The sequence below is a fragment of the Heteronotia binoei genome, chromosome 2 (genome assembly GCF_032191835.1).
Source record: "Heteronotia binoei isolate CCM8104 ecotype False Entrance Well chromosome 2, APGP_CSIRO_Hbin_v1, whole genome shotgun sequence".
NCBI lineage: Eukaryota > Metazoa > Chordata > Lepidosauria > Squamata > Gekkonidae > Heteronotia > Heteronotia binoei.
The window spans coordinates 38046035-38063237 of record NC_083224.1 but is presented as its reverse complement, the minus strand read 5'-3'; the positions used below and the strand labels follow the sequence as shown (position 1 = coordinate 38063237).

Genomic DNA, 17203 nt, shown 5'->3' with positions numbered 1-17203 from the left:
ATGCTGGCTCTTCCACTGAATCATGGCCCCTCCCCCTAACTTTTATTCCAGCAGCATAGGCAAGAACAAAACTTCACTGGAAAGTACTTCCATTAAGAGAGTCAAATGTTGCTTACAGATATCTTGAGACATCAGAGATGAGACAGCAACCATGACATTTTAGAGGGCATCTACTGTACCGTTATTAGTAATCCTGTAACAGCCAAGTAACACTAGCATTTAAAAATTAAAGCAAGGATATTTTGGCATTTGACCTTGAGAACAGGCAGGCTCATAAGTTTTCTGCCCTCTTGAAAAAACTGGCACCAAAGGGGGGGTCCATGATGCAGGCAGCGGCCATCACATAAGTTCTAAGTAGCACAGGAATCTGAAGAGCTGAGTGCCACTAATCCACATATACAGTTTGCACTTCGTAGGTTTGCCTTTATTATGAAAACTTTTAAGCCAGGGGTGTCAAACGTGCAACCTGAGAACTGGATCAGGTGCCCGGAGGGCTCCTATCAAGCCCACGAGCAACTCACTGTCATCTTCTTCCTTCTGCATTACAGCTTGCTTTGCCAGGCTTGCTCAATCGTGCAAGAGCCACAGAGCAAAGCCTCTATTTTCTCCACTGGTTGACCAGCACACAAAGCAACTAATATACAAAAGCTCACAATGGCTAGCAGTTTAATGTTTTCTCCTGGGTCTTAAGCTCAAAGCATTGACCATGATATTTCTGTAATGAATGTTAATATATCAAAAGTGGGTTTGCAACTTACAGACACACACCTGAACAACAGCACAGACATTGTTTCCATATTTTGATGCACTAATTCAGAGCAAGAGGTGGGCCACACCAAACAATTCACTACCTATAGCCAACCCTTCAGACAGAGATACTCACTGGAAGGATCTACAGCACACATTTTTGCAACCACAATATCCTCCAGCATTTAAGCCAAGAATGATAGCTAGGGACAACTTGCTACACAACAATCCCAAAGAAAATGACAACAGAACACCACTAGTGGTCACTTACAGCTCACAACTCAAGCCAGTTCACTGTATAATGACCAGTCTACAACCCATGCTGGATAGTGACACTTTCCTTAAAACAGACACTAAGACGTTGCCCTTTCCTTGCTTACAGACAGCCCACTAACCTAAAACAGCTTCTCACCTGCAATGATAAACAAACCAAGATGCCAACTTTGCTCGCATATAGACCACTGGATCAGCAACACCATCCCTAACATCTCAGGTTCACAGTTCTGCTCATCCTCTAATGTGATTTATGCCATCACGTGTCAGCTATGCTCTTCCACCCTATACATTGGACAAACAGGCCAGTCCCTATGACAAAGAATAAATGGACATGTCTGACATTAGAAACTACAACATTTTAAAAACCAGTTGGGGAACATTTTAACCTTCCAGCCCCCAAGTCAGTTACCTAGAACCATGCTGCTGGCACAGATGTTCCTTGCTCATAATCTGTGCAGGGAAGCTTTAAGCTTTCTGAGCTATGTGCCTGTTTTTTAATCCCTTGCTGAAAATGTTCCTACAGCTTGCAACAATACATAAGGATCTGCAGATAAGAGTAGCCAAGTTGGCAGCAGAACAACAGAACAGGATGTCTCTGACACACACCCTCTGCAAAGTCTCACTCAGGACCCCCCCTCAATCTCAAAGTCCCATCAGCCCCAGTGAGAGTTCAATCACCTCCACCAATCTAATATGGATTAGTCAAAAGTCCACGGCACAGGGGCATCCACTATTCACAGCCCTTTTACCACTAGTGAAGGCACTCCACTTACGTCTCAAGCGCCTGTTCTTCCCTGGACTGCAACCATGCTCTCATGCTCTCCAGAGCAACCTGCTCCACAACACAAGAACCCCTGGCCTAGCCTGCCCTACTTCTGTCAAGCAAACATTGGATATGCCCATCTGCATCACTGCAGGGCTTCATGCAGAACCAGAGCATGAGTTCAGGATAAAAGCCTCCAGATACTGAAATGGGTCCAGGACAAGCAGGGCCAGGTGAGAAGAAAAGAGAAGAGCTATAGGAGAAGAAGCAGCTGCACCATACAGCAGACATTAATCTGCTGTTCACCTGAGAATGGTCTGGGAGGCAAGCAATGGACGTGGCTGGGGATCCTCCCGTAACAAATCAGAGGATGGACCACCTTAGCCACTGGGGAAGACAAAGAAACAACTTCCTTCCTCTAGCAGAGGCTTGGCTGAAAGGCCTCCCTACAGCATACTCACACACCCTAGAAAATTTAAAATCCAGGGGAAGAGGAGCAGCATTCCTCTCAAATAGTTAGTTGTCCCGCCATACAAAGGAAGACACTGCAGTTCAACAGATGGGTGTTTTGAACACCACCTTTTTAGGCCATCCAGCAATTTTTTCCATGGCTGAACAGCATCTGAACTCAGAACTCACAAGTCTCAGTGAAAGACTTTATTTACTAGGCCATAATGGCACTCTCAAATAAGATAGCTTCATCCACTCACACTTTGCTAACTGCTTTCCTCTGAATGTTGATTAGCAAGGAAATGGAGCCACAACTCGAAAGTTTCAACTCCAAGCTCAGTCTGCTGGCAAACCCTACTGCTGCTGCCTTCACATACTTCTCTTATTTCTGCAACAGCAGTGTAGAATCCCAGTACAGCAGGAAGCTTAGTTTGGAGAGACCAAGAATCAGACTTGTGCCGGAGACCTTCAGATGCTGATCTTCTGGGAGGAAGATGGGGCTGGAATGCATCTGCCAGATGCCATGCAAAAGAGGGTTGGGACAGCTGACTTGAGATCCAGGAGGTGACAGGAATCAGGAATGCAGCAGTGACAGCCAGGCACCCGGGAAAGACTGTTGGAAAATCTCAGGCCTTGATGTTATCAGAGAGAAGCAACCAGAAGACAGGATGTCAGGGGGTCCACAAGGACCACACTGTCAATTGCAAATGGAGAGGCAACTTGGTGAACAATTTAATAATTTGCAGCAGAGCAGCAGTGGAGGCTTAAGCTGATCCTGGGAAAACACCTTGTGCTGAGAATAGTGACTCAATAAACTGGTGTGTGCGGATTCTAATCTGAGAGAACAGGATTTTATTCCCCCCTCCTCCACATCCAGTTAGTGTCTGACCCTGACAAAACACCATGATGTACTGTTAAAACAGAAACAATACTTTTGAGAAAGTATCAAGTTAGCCAGAAATGCCCTTGAATTAGACTCTTGAATTAAGATTCTACAAGCATTTAAAGAGATCTACACATTGTGCATAGAAGTTCATATTCAATGTCCCAAAAGGCTCTATAAATATGTGGGCATTAGCAATGCAGGGTGGTGGTGGGGAGCCGGAGTATACCCACTGACTTCACCCTGATCTTGACATGATAAAGATACAAAAGAGCTTGTGCAGGCAAACACTGTGTATAAGCAATCTTTCTGCATGTATCATAGAAAAGAGCTTGAATATGCAAAGGCTCATTCATACATTGGGGCATCAACCCACTATCCCTTCATCCATTGATTATATCCCCTTCATTTTCAAAAAGTGTATTCTATGTGCAACGATGGAAGGCAAAATCGTCCCAGTTCATACACAGCACCCACACTGCTCCTGTATTTACAGTATGTCTTCCAGTGAACAGAGTACTGTGGAGCTGCAATTGTACATAGCCGCACATTAAATAACCATAGCATGTACACATCTTGCCCAAAATTGTCATGTTGCTCACTACACAGGCATGCGATACATACACAGGAAGCATAACTGACAAAGAATGGAGCCATCATGAAGCAGAACAGGCCTAACAAACAGAAAAACATGGAAAACTAGGGAAGCAGATGGAATAGTACTTTCTGGAGAAAAGGAAATCTGTGCAAGTTCAGCCCTGCCAGCTTCCTTCCACTTTTACAAACCTTGCCCTAACTAAACCTTACAGCAACTAGATTCAACCTTGTGAATGTGTCATTGCTCTAAAGCAGACCTGAATATTGCAGCTTCTCCCACAACCTGGAAGTCTTTGTAAATTTCTCCAACTAGCTATCAAGGTGCCTCAAATGGGAACCAACTACCAGCCCACATTTATCATATGATATCGATTCAGATGTGAGTGAACACGGCAGCATAATGACTATATATGAAGACACCTACTGGATCAAGGCAGTGGTCCATCTAGTCCAGCATCCTGTTTCACACAGTAGCCCACCCGTTGCCCTGGATGTTGTCTTTAAGCACTGACATCCATAGCTTTACTGCCCTTCAATATGGAGGTTCCCTCTACTCATCATGGGGAGTTGTCATTGATGGCTTTCTCCTCCATGAATTTGCCTAATCCAGTTTTAAAGTCTTTTATATCACTGCTTCTTCTGGCAGTGAATGTCACAATTTAATCACCAACTCCCTTTCTCCACTTTATAGTGGAGAATTTAAAGCCCATCACCTTCATTGAAAACCTCTGAATTCAAGTAATAGAGACAGGGGAGAAAATTTCTTTCTACCCACTTTTTCCACTCCATGTATAATGTTATAAACTTCTAACATATAACCTTTCAATTTTCTTTTCAATTCCTTTCTAATCAGCCCAGCACACCTGCCACTTTCATTACTGCAATAACCCAAATCAACATTTCTATATAGCTATCTGCTACAATGTCTGGATCCTTCAACTTCCAGTTCAGATCCTACCTACCTATATTTTTGTTTCATACCTTATACTTACTCTGAACTTCATTTGCCACATGATTCTCCATTCCAATTTTGAGAGATCCTTCCAGAGCTCATCACAATCTGCTTTGTTTTCAACCTCCTGAAAAATCTGCTTTCATTTTCAAACCTGGTCACTATTCTATACATCCACAATTCCAAATTATTTACAAACAAATGATATAGCACTGATCCCAATACGGATCATTGTGAGATCCCACTTCCCTACATTCTGAAATCTGTCAGATGATGTCTACTCTCCATTTCCTGTTATTTAACCAATTTTTAAACCAACATTTAAATCCACTTATCTCATGACTGTGGAGCTTATTAGGTAATCTCTGATCAGGAAATCTGTCGAAAACTTTTTGAAAATCCAAGTAAAAATGTCTACTGGATCACCCTTATCCAGATACTAGTTTGTTGATACAGTCGCACAGTCAAGTCCGACTCTTTGCGACCCCATGGACCAAGTCACACACCAGACCCTCCTGTCTTCCGCCATCCTCCAAAGTCCGCTCAAGTTCATGTCAGTTACATCAGTAACGCTGTTCAGCCATCTCATCTTTTGCTGTCCCCTTCTTCTTTTGCCTTCTGTCTTTCCTATGCTAGATAACTTTCTCCAGAAAATCCAAGAGATTAGTTACATGAGACAGGAGCATTACTAAAGCAAGTATGTGACACTTCCTGAATGAAGGCAAGATATGTCAGCTTCTCCATACAATCCAAGAGGTTCATGAAGCAAAACTTCTCCTTGTAAAAGCTATGCGTTTCTATTTACTTAGAGTGGATGTTAGGCTAGCTGGGATGTAATTTCCACATAAACACCCACCCACGTAAGGAAGAAATCACAGGACGCCACGTCTGCAATCAAGAAGCACATAAGAAAAATAATAATAATAACATCCAGACATTCCTTTTTATGTTGCAGAGATGACAGTTTCCTGATCAGAAGCAGAAGGGGAGAGTCTAACAGAATTAAATCAAGCAGATCAATTTGCACTGCCTCACTCACTGGAGCCTGAACTAGGTGGAGTTTTGTCTTTCAGTGCAACAACAAAGTGACCTAAAAAAGCACACTTATAAGCCTTAGTCACATGAGAAAGGAGCGTTACTGAGTGAAGGTGGGATTTATCAGCTTCCCAAACAGGCCAGCCAAGACAGTGTCAAATGTAAAGTTAAAGAACTTCACATTTTCAGGCTGCCAGAAACCTTAAAAAAGTTTTCAAGATACCAACCCTATACTGATCTAAATAGTCCCATAATTCTGTAACTCAGTTTCCTCCTCCTCTTTTACCTGAACTTTTGCTCTTCCAACAGAACAGAGGGAAGAGATGCTAAAGTGCAAACAATAAGAAATTTCAACAAAGCCTCTGAAGTTTTCCAAGTCTGCATTCTAATTGCCGTCTCCAGTTATATAATGCCTACATAAAACCACCAACCACCAGAACAACTCAAAACTGGAAGCAAACTTTCTCTAGGTGCTATCCACAGGCAAGATTTTCAAGGGATTAGCACGCACTTGCTTTCTAAGTAACCACCCTTCTCTCCACCCAGTACCTATGACCTAGTGACACAGCACATGCTTTGGCTGCCTCAGAGTCCAAGTTCAATCCCTGGCATCTCCACCTAAGGGATATCATATAGCACACACTGGGGAAAGAGCTTCCTCTGCCTGAGACCCTGGAGAGCTGCTGCCAGTCACAGAAAATAGTACTGAGCAAGATGAACCAATGATCTGTCTCAGGCTGGCAGGGTCATAGGTCCAAGTAGCTGTCACTTATTATTCCTTAAAACTAACCTCAGCAATACACTTAAGAGAACAAACTGTGCAAAAGCATGGCCAAGCCTACTCCATGGATAATCAAAGCCAGACTTGTGAACACAAGGACAAATATACAAGATCCTGTATATGTACTTGGCAGTGACAGCTATCACCCATAATTCCAAGAAACAAGTTGAAATCATTATGCCAAGATAAGAAAAGTAATTCCATGCAATCATCTTATCACATGGAAAGATAACAATCGACTTGTGGTTTACAAGACAGCAAGCATATTAGTTAAGTAGTTTAAACAGCTGGATGGTACTATATAAATGCAAGTGTTATTATAAGTATATGAAGCTATAGCTAATTAGAACCTCAATTTCTCCCATTAAAAAAAAAATCAATTTAAGGGTATGTTATTTCTCCCTGAGGAGGGAGATAGAATGAGTAAAACAGTAGTTTTATTTATGTGGCTTGTAACGCTCCCTGTCTCAAAGGCTCAAGAAGGGCAGGAATCTCATTCTTACCTACCAATGGCTACCAAGGCCTCTGCCAAATAAAAACATACAATTTTTCTAAGATGTTGATGAGTCCCTGGAGAAGAAAGCAAGAATCTTAAAAAATAACATTGAGAGTTAGCCAAATCACATAAAAGTATCTCAGACACAAGTACATCTTGCAGATGAATGGTGCTGAAAAAATGTTGCACATTTGATGTTTGAACTGCAACACCCTAACCGGCTGCCCTGCTGGCTCTGTGTCTTCAAAGAGCAGTTTCACACAGTACATAATGCCAAAAGTATGTCCCCCACCAACTATACATACTGTGGGCATTGTGACCTTTGCAAGTTCCCTAACAGCAAATCCATATGATTTCTGTATCTTCTTTGCATTCTAGCTTACTTACAAATTTTATACCCCATCTTTTCAGGACCACCAAGTCACAGCTGGAGAACAGGAGACTGGGGGGGGGGGGTGCACATGATTGCTCTCTTTTAAGTATTGAAAAGTCTGTCACTGAGAGGTCGTCAGGGAACTGTTCCTGTTGGCAGCAGAGGAGATGATTCAAAAGAATGGGTTTAAATTGCAAGTGGAAAGGTGCAGGCTGGATATTAGGAAAATTGTTTTACTCAGCAGTAATGGCTATCACCAAAAAAGCAAGTTGAAATAGAATAGTTCAGTGCCTAAGGAAGCAACAAAGTGCCCCTCACTGACATTCTTCAAGCAACAGCTGAACAAACACTTGTGGGGGGGGGGTGCTTTAGCTGATCCTGCATTAGGAAGGGGTGAGATTAGATGGCCTGTATCGTCCCTTCCAACTCTATGGTTCTAGGATCTTAAAAAATAATAATAAACAATCATGTCAATCGCCAAAAGTCATTAGGCCAAGGGCTGCCACCTGTTTAAGTTAATCTTTATTGATTACCATACTAATTCAGTAAGGTTCTTCTTTCAGAAAGAGACAGATTTTGATTTCAGATGATGCAGGCATACATAAATCATAGCAGCCAAGCAACAGAGCCATGAGGGGATATAGGACCGGGACACCAACAGATACTTCCACAGATGCAAGCTGTAACCAGGGCAACTATATTTCATGTGATTAATCAGGTTATAAACACAGCACCAGATTAATAAAGTAGATTTTTAAAGTATATTAACTATTTTATTAACGCAAAACATTATAAAAACTGTCATTTCATAACATGTCATTTCCGATGCATACTTAAAAAGGGGAAGGCGAATGAATCCAATCAATGCCACACTGCAACTCGAATTACAGCTAACATGTGTGAATGAGCAGACCCAGGGCCACAGGTTGGAGGGGGAAACTTCCATTATTATCTCACAGATCAACATCCAAGCAACGCTTGCTCCAACGGAGCCAGTTCATACGTTCACCTACCGCTACAATAACCAAGGTTATGTGGGGAGAGGGGAAATGAAACGACGAGCACGAACTTGCGACTGAACCAAGCCACCCTTACGCGCGCCGAGATGCACGTGTTGTACATCTTCGACACGCGCCTGGAAGAAGGGGGAAATGCACGCGACGTGTGAACGGGAGTCCCACATCCCTGCCCCGCCAAGAAGTCCAGACACTCACCGGGCGAGTAGAGCTCGGCAAGCTCTCGGGCTCCGGCGTGCTGAGGTCCCCAACGGGGACAGGCGTCTTCAAGCGCCTCCTGGGCAGCTGACGCAGCGGCCTCCGCCTCGGACGACGCCCCGTCCGGCTCGAGGTTGGTCCCAGCTTGCACGCGTTGGGCGCATTCGGCCATGGCCCCCGCGCGGCCTCGTCCCGCCGCCTCTTCGCCCTGCTGCTCTCGAAGGCCGGCCTCGCCTTGGAGCTCCGGCCCCGCCGCTCGTGCTCCAGGGCCGGGAGAGCCGCCCGGGGCCAGAGACGAGGGCGGCGGCGGGAGCAGCATCGCGAGGAAACCCGCCCAAGGGCCGGCCGGAGCTCGCAGAACGCGCCGCCGCCGCTCCCGGAGCCCAAAGAAGAACAGTCGTCAGGCCGCGCCACCCCCTGGCGCCCTCCCCCTGCCGGAGGAAGGGCCGGCCAATCAGCGCGGCCCGCGCGCAGACGCCCCGGCCTATGGCGGAGGGCGGACGTTCTGCCCTGGCCAATGGCGGCGCAGCATGTGGGACGAACATCTGGCCCGGCGGCTCTCGGGTTGCCGCCCACATTGTCTTCTTCCCAGAGAGGATGAAAGGAAAACGGCCTCAGAGGCTGCGAGGATAGAGGCATAATCCATGTGCAGCCGCGTGCACGTTTCAAAACTAAAAACGAGCAAAAAATAAATAAATGGCACCCACCAAACTCTCTCAGTCAAGAGATGTGATGCAAAAGAGACCTTTATTTATTGGGTAACGGAGCATTCCAGGGTGGGAGGTCTTGTTAAGTTCGTGCCAGGAAAACAAACAGACACGGGCATAAGGTGCGTGAACTGGAGTCTTCAGGATATTGAACTTTATTACTATATGGGGCCACTGTTTGTGTTATTCTTTTGGCTATGTGTGTGTATTGTGCATATGTGCCAAGGCCAGCTGAGACTGATACCATCTGACAGCTCTGGCCCACCAAAAAAATATGTTACTAAAAACAAGGCTTTAAAAAAAAAAAAAGGAATGCACAGGAACGCAGTTCCAACTGGCTTGGGGGTGTGTGGCCTAATATGCAAATAAGTTCCTGCTGGGCCTTTTCTACAAAAAAAAGCCCTGTGTGAAACAATGGTGATTTCAGGGTATGTGGCCTAATATGCAAATGTTCCTGCTGGGCTTTTTTGTTAACTTTTTCACTGTTGGACTACAGCAGTCCCCAATGTGGTACCTGTAGTTGTCATGGTGCCTGGTGACACTCTTTTTGGTGCCCAAATGTTTTTAGGAAGTGGCTGGGGGCAGGTAGAGTTTTAGCCCAGCAGGGCCTCTGATTCCCTTCTGGAGTTCTGATTGGCTGTGCACATCTTTTATAAAGTTAGTCTGGTAGCAGCTGCCACCACAGCACAAGAATCTATACTGTGTGAATGAAGTTAAGCTGTGGCAATTGTTTTGTGGCTTGACTCCACCTACAGCAACCATTTTGTAGCAGCCACTATGTTCCTGTGCACACAGTGCTGTGTCAGAAGTCTAAATGTGTCTGCAGACTCGACAATTGGGTACCCTGGACTAAAGCAATCCTTGATAATTCTGCAATTGTGCATTCTATGTCACAAAATCATTTAAAAATTGACTCTTGGAGTCAGCCAAATTGACATTACCCTTCACGTATATAGAAGCCAAAAAGAGACAAAAAGACTTCTTTTGCTGAGACCACAGATTCTAGCAAGTAAATCCCATTGAATTAAGTGGAGCTTAATTTAAATAAACTGAATGGGAGTGAGCTACACATTTTGAGATTCTGTACATACTTATTTGGGAGTAAGGCTGTTAAACTCAACAAGAGTTATTTCTTAGTAAACATCAGGGGTTCCTAATGAAGCTGATGGGCAATAGGTACAGGACTCACAAGATGAAATACTTTTTTTTTACTCAGAGAATAATTACATTGTGTGATTCACTGCCTGTGAAACTGCAGATGGCTATAAGCTCTGGTGGTTGTAAAAGGTCACTGTCTGAAACAAACTACTGGACAAGATGGACCACTGGTCTAATCCAGTAGGGCTCTTCTTACATTCTTATGCATAGGGTTCCAGGTATCCTATATATTCTGTCAATGTATTCATGCTGCATGCATAGCACTGAATGTCTACCTCCACTGCTGCTGTTGTATGAAGAATCCCGAGGTTTCAGAAGCTTGAATAAAATAAGTTAGCTTAATAAAAGTTGTTGCTTTATCTGTTTTGTTCAGCTTTCTATTTGAGCATCAAGGTATCACCTCTTTGAGGAACAAAGGGCTAGACTATGTTGAGTATCTGTCAGGGAACTTGAGGTGTTACACCATTCATCAAAGATTGCACAGCCATGCTTGAATTGAGTTCACTCCCAGGTATCTGGAAGTGACACTATCCATTATAGCTAAATCGTGAAATCTCCATGTGCAGAAGGACTACGCTTTTAAATACCAGATGCTTGGGGACAAACAGCTAGGAAGGATTGTAATTTACATGTTCTGTCTGTGGGTTTACTGAAAGAATCTTGCTGACCCCTGTTTGGAAGCTGGATACTGGGCCATTAGTCTGACCTAGCAGACCTTTTCTTATATTCTTAGGGATGAATTGGATATAATACTTTGGCTCATTAAGATAGCATGTTTCAACATGACCTTGTTAACCCAGTCATATTGATATGTGTAGCTGTGGTAGCACCACAGACAGCAATTTATGCTGAAGGAATTATAACAGCATCAAAGTAGCCTTTCTCCGAGCATAAGAATAAGTTAAGCCTATCTAAATTGCTGTTTCAAATGCAGTGAAAGGGTCCAGAGGATGGCGTGTGAACTGTCTGCAGACCTATCATCATGCTATTTCTACCTCTATCCATTTACTTTGAACTTCTTGGAGCCTGATCCTATGCATGTTAAGGATAAATATGACCAAAGCCTTGATACCTCTCTATGTGAACATTTGTTGATGATCACAGTACAGTATATTAGCTGTTGACATAATGGTGCCAGTACCAGGTCATGTGTTGGATAACAATGCAGGCTCAATGCTGTAGGTTGCTCATGTGCAACGTTGACTGTGATTGGGGTTCCATGGTGCAACACTCCCTGGATCAAGTTTGATCTGGTTTGTTTGCCAATGCAGTATTTTACAGGAATGGATCCACTGAGTTGCCAGTGGTTCATTCTTGCAAAAAGCACTGGGAGTGGGGGAATACATGAAACCACACGTCTGCCATTGAGAAATGGGCAATCACTGAGCTGATCAGGACAATTTAAGCAAGAAAGGTTGCTCATCTACAGTGTAGTGCAGAGCAGAGTTATCCCTTTCTAAGTCCATTGTAATCAATGGGCTTAGAAAAGTATAGCTTTATTTAGGATCAGACTACAAGCCTCATGACTGTGTCAGAATTTGTGATGCACTTGCCATGTTAAGAAGGCAGCATGGAAGGAAAAGCCACTTCCCTGACTGGCTACAGTGAAACACAGTGAGCTTTGTTGCTTTGTTTAGTTTAGGGCATGGAACAGTGCATCTGAAGCAGCTGCGCTGCTGGGATGCATTATTTACGAGACAATTAAAACAAACAAACAAAAAATTGGAGTAATTTCCCACTGGAGTAATTTCCATGTTGGTTTGATAAGAAAATATGAGATGGGGATGGCCTATCTGAAGCAATTTCATGGATACAATGTCATTTGTTAATAAGGGGAAACTAGCACTTGACAGTTTGCACAGAAGGCAATGGTATATTGGGCCTTCTGCTTTGCATACAAGGAAGCAGGATTATAGCACATATTCATCATATCTGAAGCTCAAATAGGTGTGCAAACTAGATGTGATAGAAGCAGACTCAAGTGCTGAGTTTGGTCTGTCTACAGTGGTAGGAATATGTGCGCAGGGGTTTAAAGTACAGTAAAGATAGGCTGACAGGAAGGGGGAACTGACACTTTTAAAGCTACGTTCCCCATAAAACCATCTTTTGAAAGTTATTTTCTCCCAGCAGGAACTCCAGTGCTGGCTTCCCAAGTATGGGCAAGGTTTCCCAAGCCCCATCCACCCAGGCTGCATTTGAAAACATCCTTGTTTGCTTCACAGGGCTGGGCTGGGTCATGAAGGTATCACATCTAATTGCACCTTACAGGACCAGATTGCATTGTTCCAGCTAGGGCTGCCAACCTGCAGAGAGGATCTGGTGATATCCCAGAATTACCATTGATCTCCAGGTTACATATATCAGTTCCCCTGCAGAAAATGGCAGCTTCAGATAGTGGACTCTATAGCATCAAACCGAGCTCCTTTCTTTCCCCAAACTCCATCCTCACATCTCCAGGAAGTTCCCTAATGAGGGTTGGCAGTCCTAGTTCCACCCCCATCTCATCTCTATAGTACACATTATGGATTATTCTTATGATATGGACTTCATATGGCCGCTTTGGCAGGTAGACTCTATGGCATTATACCCCACTGAATTCCCTCCCCTCCCCAAAGCCCACCCTCTTCAGACTCCAGCCCCAAAATCTCTAGCAACCCTATTCCATGTGATACTAGTTTCACAAGGGGCTGGGTACTGATCCATTGTAAGATTTATTTACTCATTTATAGCCTGCTTTTTCCCCAACAGGGTCCCAAAGTGGCTGACATGGTGCTCCCCCTGCCATTTTATCCTCACAGCAACCCTGTGAGGTGGAATAGGTTGAGAGGGTGTGACTGTTGGAGGGAGTATTCATGAGGGAAAACCTCGCGCTGAGAGCGAACGGTAGTGAAAATGTTAAGATTCATTTATTTGACGTCTACCTTTCTTGCTGAAATTCAAGAACTACACACAGTATAAAATACTGCAATCAGACCGTATAAGATATCCAACAAACAAGGCCATAGGAGTAAAACGACAGCAATTAGAAAAATAATGCCAAAGAACAAAGTATCAGACAACATATCCACAACGCAGAAAACAGAATTACAAACATAGAAGACAATGCTGTAGGAACAGGGTGTTACATAAAATAAATGTTGGAACAGACTACAATCCTCTTTGTTTCATATATATTAAGCATTACTCCCCCACCCCCACTTGATCATTTCATCCTACTACTGCCCTGTGTGCTTTGGAAAAAATGTCCCATCTGAACAATTCCATTTTGTACATTCTGTGGAATGACAGAAGTGAAGGGGCCTTCTTGACCTCCCCAGCTTGGCCATTTGGCAAAGTAGGCGCTTTCATTGAGAATACATATTATGGCTGACAGTTCTGAATTTGGAAATTCTTGAAGGTTTGTTGGTGGAGCCTGGTGAGGGTGGAGTTTGAGAAGGGAGTTGGACTGAAGAAAATCTTAGATGAGTATGTCACAATATCTGGAAATAAATATTTCTAGATCAAAATTATTATTAGTGAACATAGCAAAAGAAGACCTAAGTGAAGAAAACTGGTTACACAAGATTTCTAATTCAGCAGTGATTAGGTAGTTAGTGATTTATATACCTGTTGATTTAGATTTCTTCCATAAATTCAACTTGGCCCCAATTCTCAATAAAATCAAAGTTAAATTGCTCCATCCGGTCTCTTTGCAACTATCCTTGTTTGATAATGTCATTAATATGCTTGTCCTGCCAAAGTTAGCTTTTCTGTTTAGTAACAGAGAGCCAGTTTGGTGTAGTGGTTAAGTGTATGGACTCTTATCTGGGAGAATCAGGTTTGATTCTCCACTCCTCCACATACACTGCTGATGTGACTTTGGGTTAGCCACAAGTTTTCTCAGAGCTCTTCTGCTCAAGAGCAGTTCTGGGAGAGCTTTTTCAGCCCCACCTACCTCACAGAGTGTCTGTTGTGAGGAAGGGAAGGGAAAGGAGACTGTAAACTGCTCTGAGTCTCCTTCAAGTAATGAAGGGCAAGGCATAAACCCAATCTCTGCTTCTTCTAACTTTCCAGCCTATATGCCTGACATTGGATTTTTTTTAAAAAAGCTAAAAATTGGTTTTGGATTTTGTTTGGGAAAAGAAAGTTTTAAGGATTGTCTGGAAACAGACACAGTAGAAGTGGCAATTCAAGGGACTTCTGATTCCCAATTTATTATTATTAACATGCAGTTAAAATGCTATGGCTGGCAAACTGGTTTAGGGTACCATTAGACCCTGTGATACAGACTGAACAAGCATCAGTATCCATACCTCTAAGAGACAGGATTTTTAAAAAAACGAAGCTGACAGTCAGATGTGCTATTCACAAAAGTATTTGGTGTTTGATGTGATAGTTTGGGGTAAAGGCAAAGGAAAATGCCCCCCTATGTTTCTCCTTTAACATCAGCTGTAACTGAGCTTCAATTTAAGATTGATTGGACGAAGCAACAACGCAAATGTAGGTGGATGCAAATGGCGATCATTTTAATAAGATAATTAGAAATAATAAAGTTGTGTCCTATGAAATGGTGAATCATTGCAGTAACCACACTACTTCATTATTCCAATATCTGATTGCATGATTTCATAAATTAAAAACTGCGTAACAGGAAATTAAAGGTTGAGATTAATAAATTTGAAAATTGTCTTATTACAAAACCAAGGTTCCTCCTTCTCAGTGCACAGCATGAGCACTGTGTTTATATGCTGGGAAATATTAATAATTCAGTCCCTGAGCCACTTGTTGGGAAGGGCGGGATAGAAGTCATTAAATAAATAAATAAATAAATAAATAAATAAATAAATAAATAAATAAATAAATAAATAAATAAATAAATAAATAAAAATAGTCACATGAAGAAATGGAGGAAGGCATTAGGACAGTGATTTCCAACCAGGTTACCGAGATGTAGACACCATTCAACCCCTCCCCTGCCACCAACCAGGCTGACCAGATGCAGGACAATTCCAAAAAATGCACGCACACAAGGCTGGCAGTGCTGCTGTATGCCCAAGCAAGGAGCTCTGCCTGGCCCCACCTCCTTGGCATCCTTCTTTTTGCACATGCTGTGCTGATCAGCAGCAGGCAGCGAGCAGAGTAGCACATGTTGCCTGCTGCTACTGCTGCTGATGCCCAACACCTCTGCTCCTTTTTCGCCAAGCCATCAGGCAGATCACCCAGCTGCTTTCCTCCTCCTCCATCCCTCGGCTGGGTGCTGCAGCCAGCCCTAATATTGAGTTGATGGCAGACTGGTAAGTGCAAGTTCAGCAACATGCTGTGCCACGAGGAGGGCATTCAGGGGAAAGTTGGCTGGGCAGGCCTTGGGGGCCCGAGGCTCTTGAGGCTGTTGTGCATGATTCCACTTGCACAGAGAGAGTGGGAGGCAGCGAGGCAAGGCAAGTGCACAGAGCCAGGACTACTGGGAGATAAGTGGGTCAAGGGGACAGGGAGGTGAGGCAGAAAGCGGGTGCCAAGTGGGCAGCCGCATCGGCAATGGCAAGAGCTCTGCCCCTCTTCTCTAAGGCACCTAAAATGGTGCGTTTGAACTGATGCAAAATAGACCCCCTCCCTCACAGGTGTGGGAAGAGACATCCTCCCACGAGTCGCACTAAGTTGCAGCACAACTCTCCCAGGCAGGTCACCTCCTCAGCTCCCATTTACTTTTAATGATCTGAAAGAATAGCACAGAGTATTTAGACATGTTTTCTAATCAGGCTTATTTTGGAGTAGCCACTCCTGGATGAATGGCTGCAAAGTTATAGTGCACCCAATCAAGGGCTAACCGTACTGTGTTAAGCAGAGTCACCCCCTGACATTGATGAATTTAGAAGGATGAAACTCCATTTAGGATAGCACTGTTAACCTGTTTTTTCCTGCATGCTACTCATATTGATTTTAAGAACTACATTGGAACTTTGAATGTAAAAACTATACCGGCTAGAAGAAGCATTCAGTTAAAAATGTGCTTTCTTCTGCTGCCAGTAATATTTGAATGAACCCATACCATTGTCTGATGAAGTGTGCTTTTAGCATGCAAAAGCTTTAGCATTCACAAGTTGTGCATTCCAGGCTAGCATCAGTTCTGACTGTGAAACATTTTGTGTTGCAGTTTGGTAGATGTCTGGTGGACATTTATAAATCGCATTCAGAACAGTTTTTTACCATTACTGTTGGGACTTGTATCTGTTGTGTGCTTTGAAGAATTTTAAAATATCACACTATTCTGTCTTAATTTAATTAGTTTAAATTACATTCATTTTCACATCATTAATTAATGAATAAACAAAAACTTAACTGCAATAAACTATTATATCTCTTGCATAACTAGAAAGTAAATCAATTTTTAAATGGTTATTTAATGGTTTTGTTTAATTTTTTAACTGTTTTATTGTGTGATTTAACTGTTTTTATTGTGTTGTAATCTGCCCTAAGACCATCTTGGGAAAGGGCGGACTATAAATTTGCAAAATCAATTAAAAAAAAATGTGTTTTCCTCAAGAGTACTGTGAGATATGAAGAGCAAGAGCAAGGGTCAAAAAGGTTGGGAAACACTGCATTAGTTTATGGAAATAGATGCAAGAGTGGGGTCTTGTCTATTTATGCATGGTTCCTCCCTCTCAGTGTCCACCCTGCTTAAAGAGAGTACCTGTAAGGTATTCAATGGAATCTCTCATCCGTTTGGATTACGAGGCTCTAGAGAAATGTAGTCATGATATTGTTGATTTTGTGAGCTGCCAAGTGCTAACTTTC

At 43.2% G+C, this 17203-nt stretch overlaps 1 protein-coding gene across 1 annotated transcript in view; it reads right to left on the bottom strand.

Annotated features, from left to right (window-relative positions):
- Positions 1-8957, bottom strand: part of PEDS1 (plasmanylethanolamine desaturase 1) — a 39087-nt gene extending 30130 nt beyond the window's left edge. Inside the window, exon 1 of the mRNA XM_060230802.1 lies at positions 8568-8957. Coding sequence (XP_060086785.1) covers positions 8568-8886 — 319 coding nt within the window. The 5' untranslated portion in view covers positions 8887-8957. The remainder of the gene's footprint in view (positions 1-8567) is intronic.
- Between the last annotated feature and the right edge of the window lie 8246 nt (positions 8958-17203).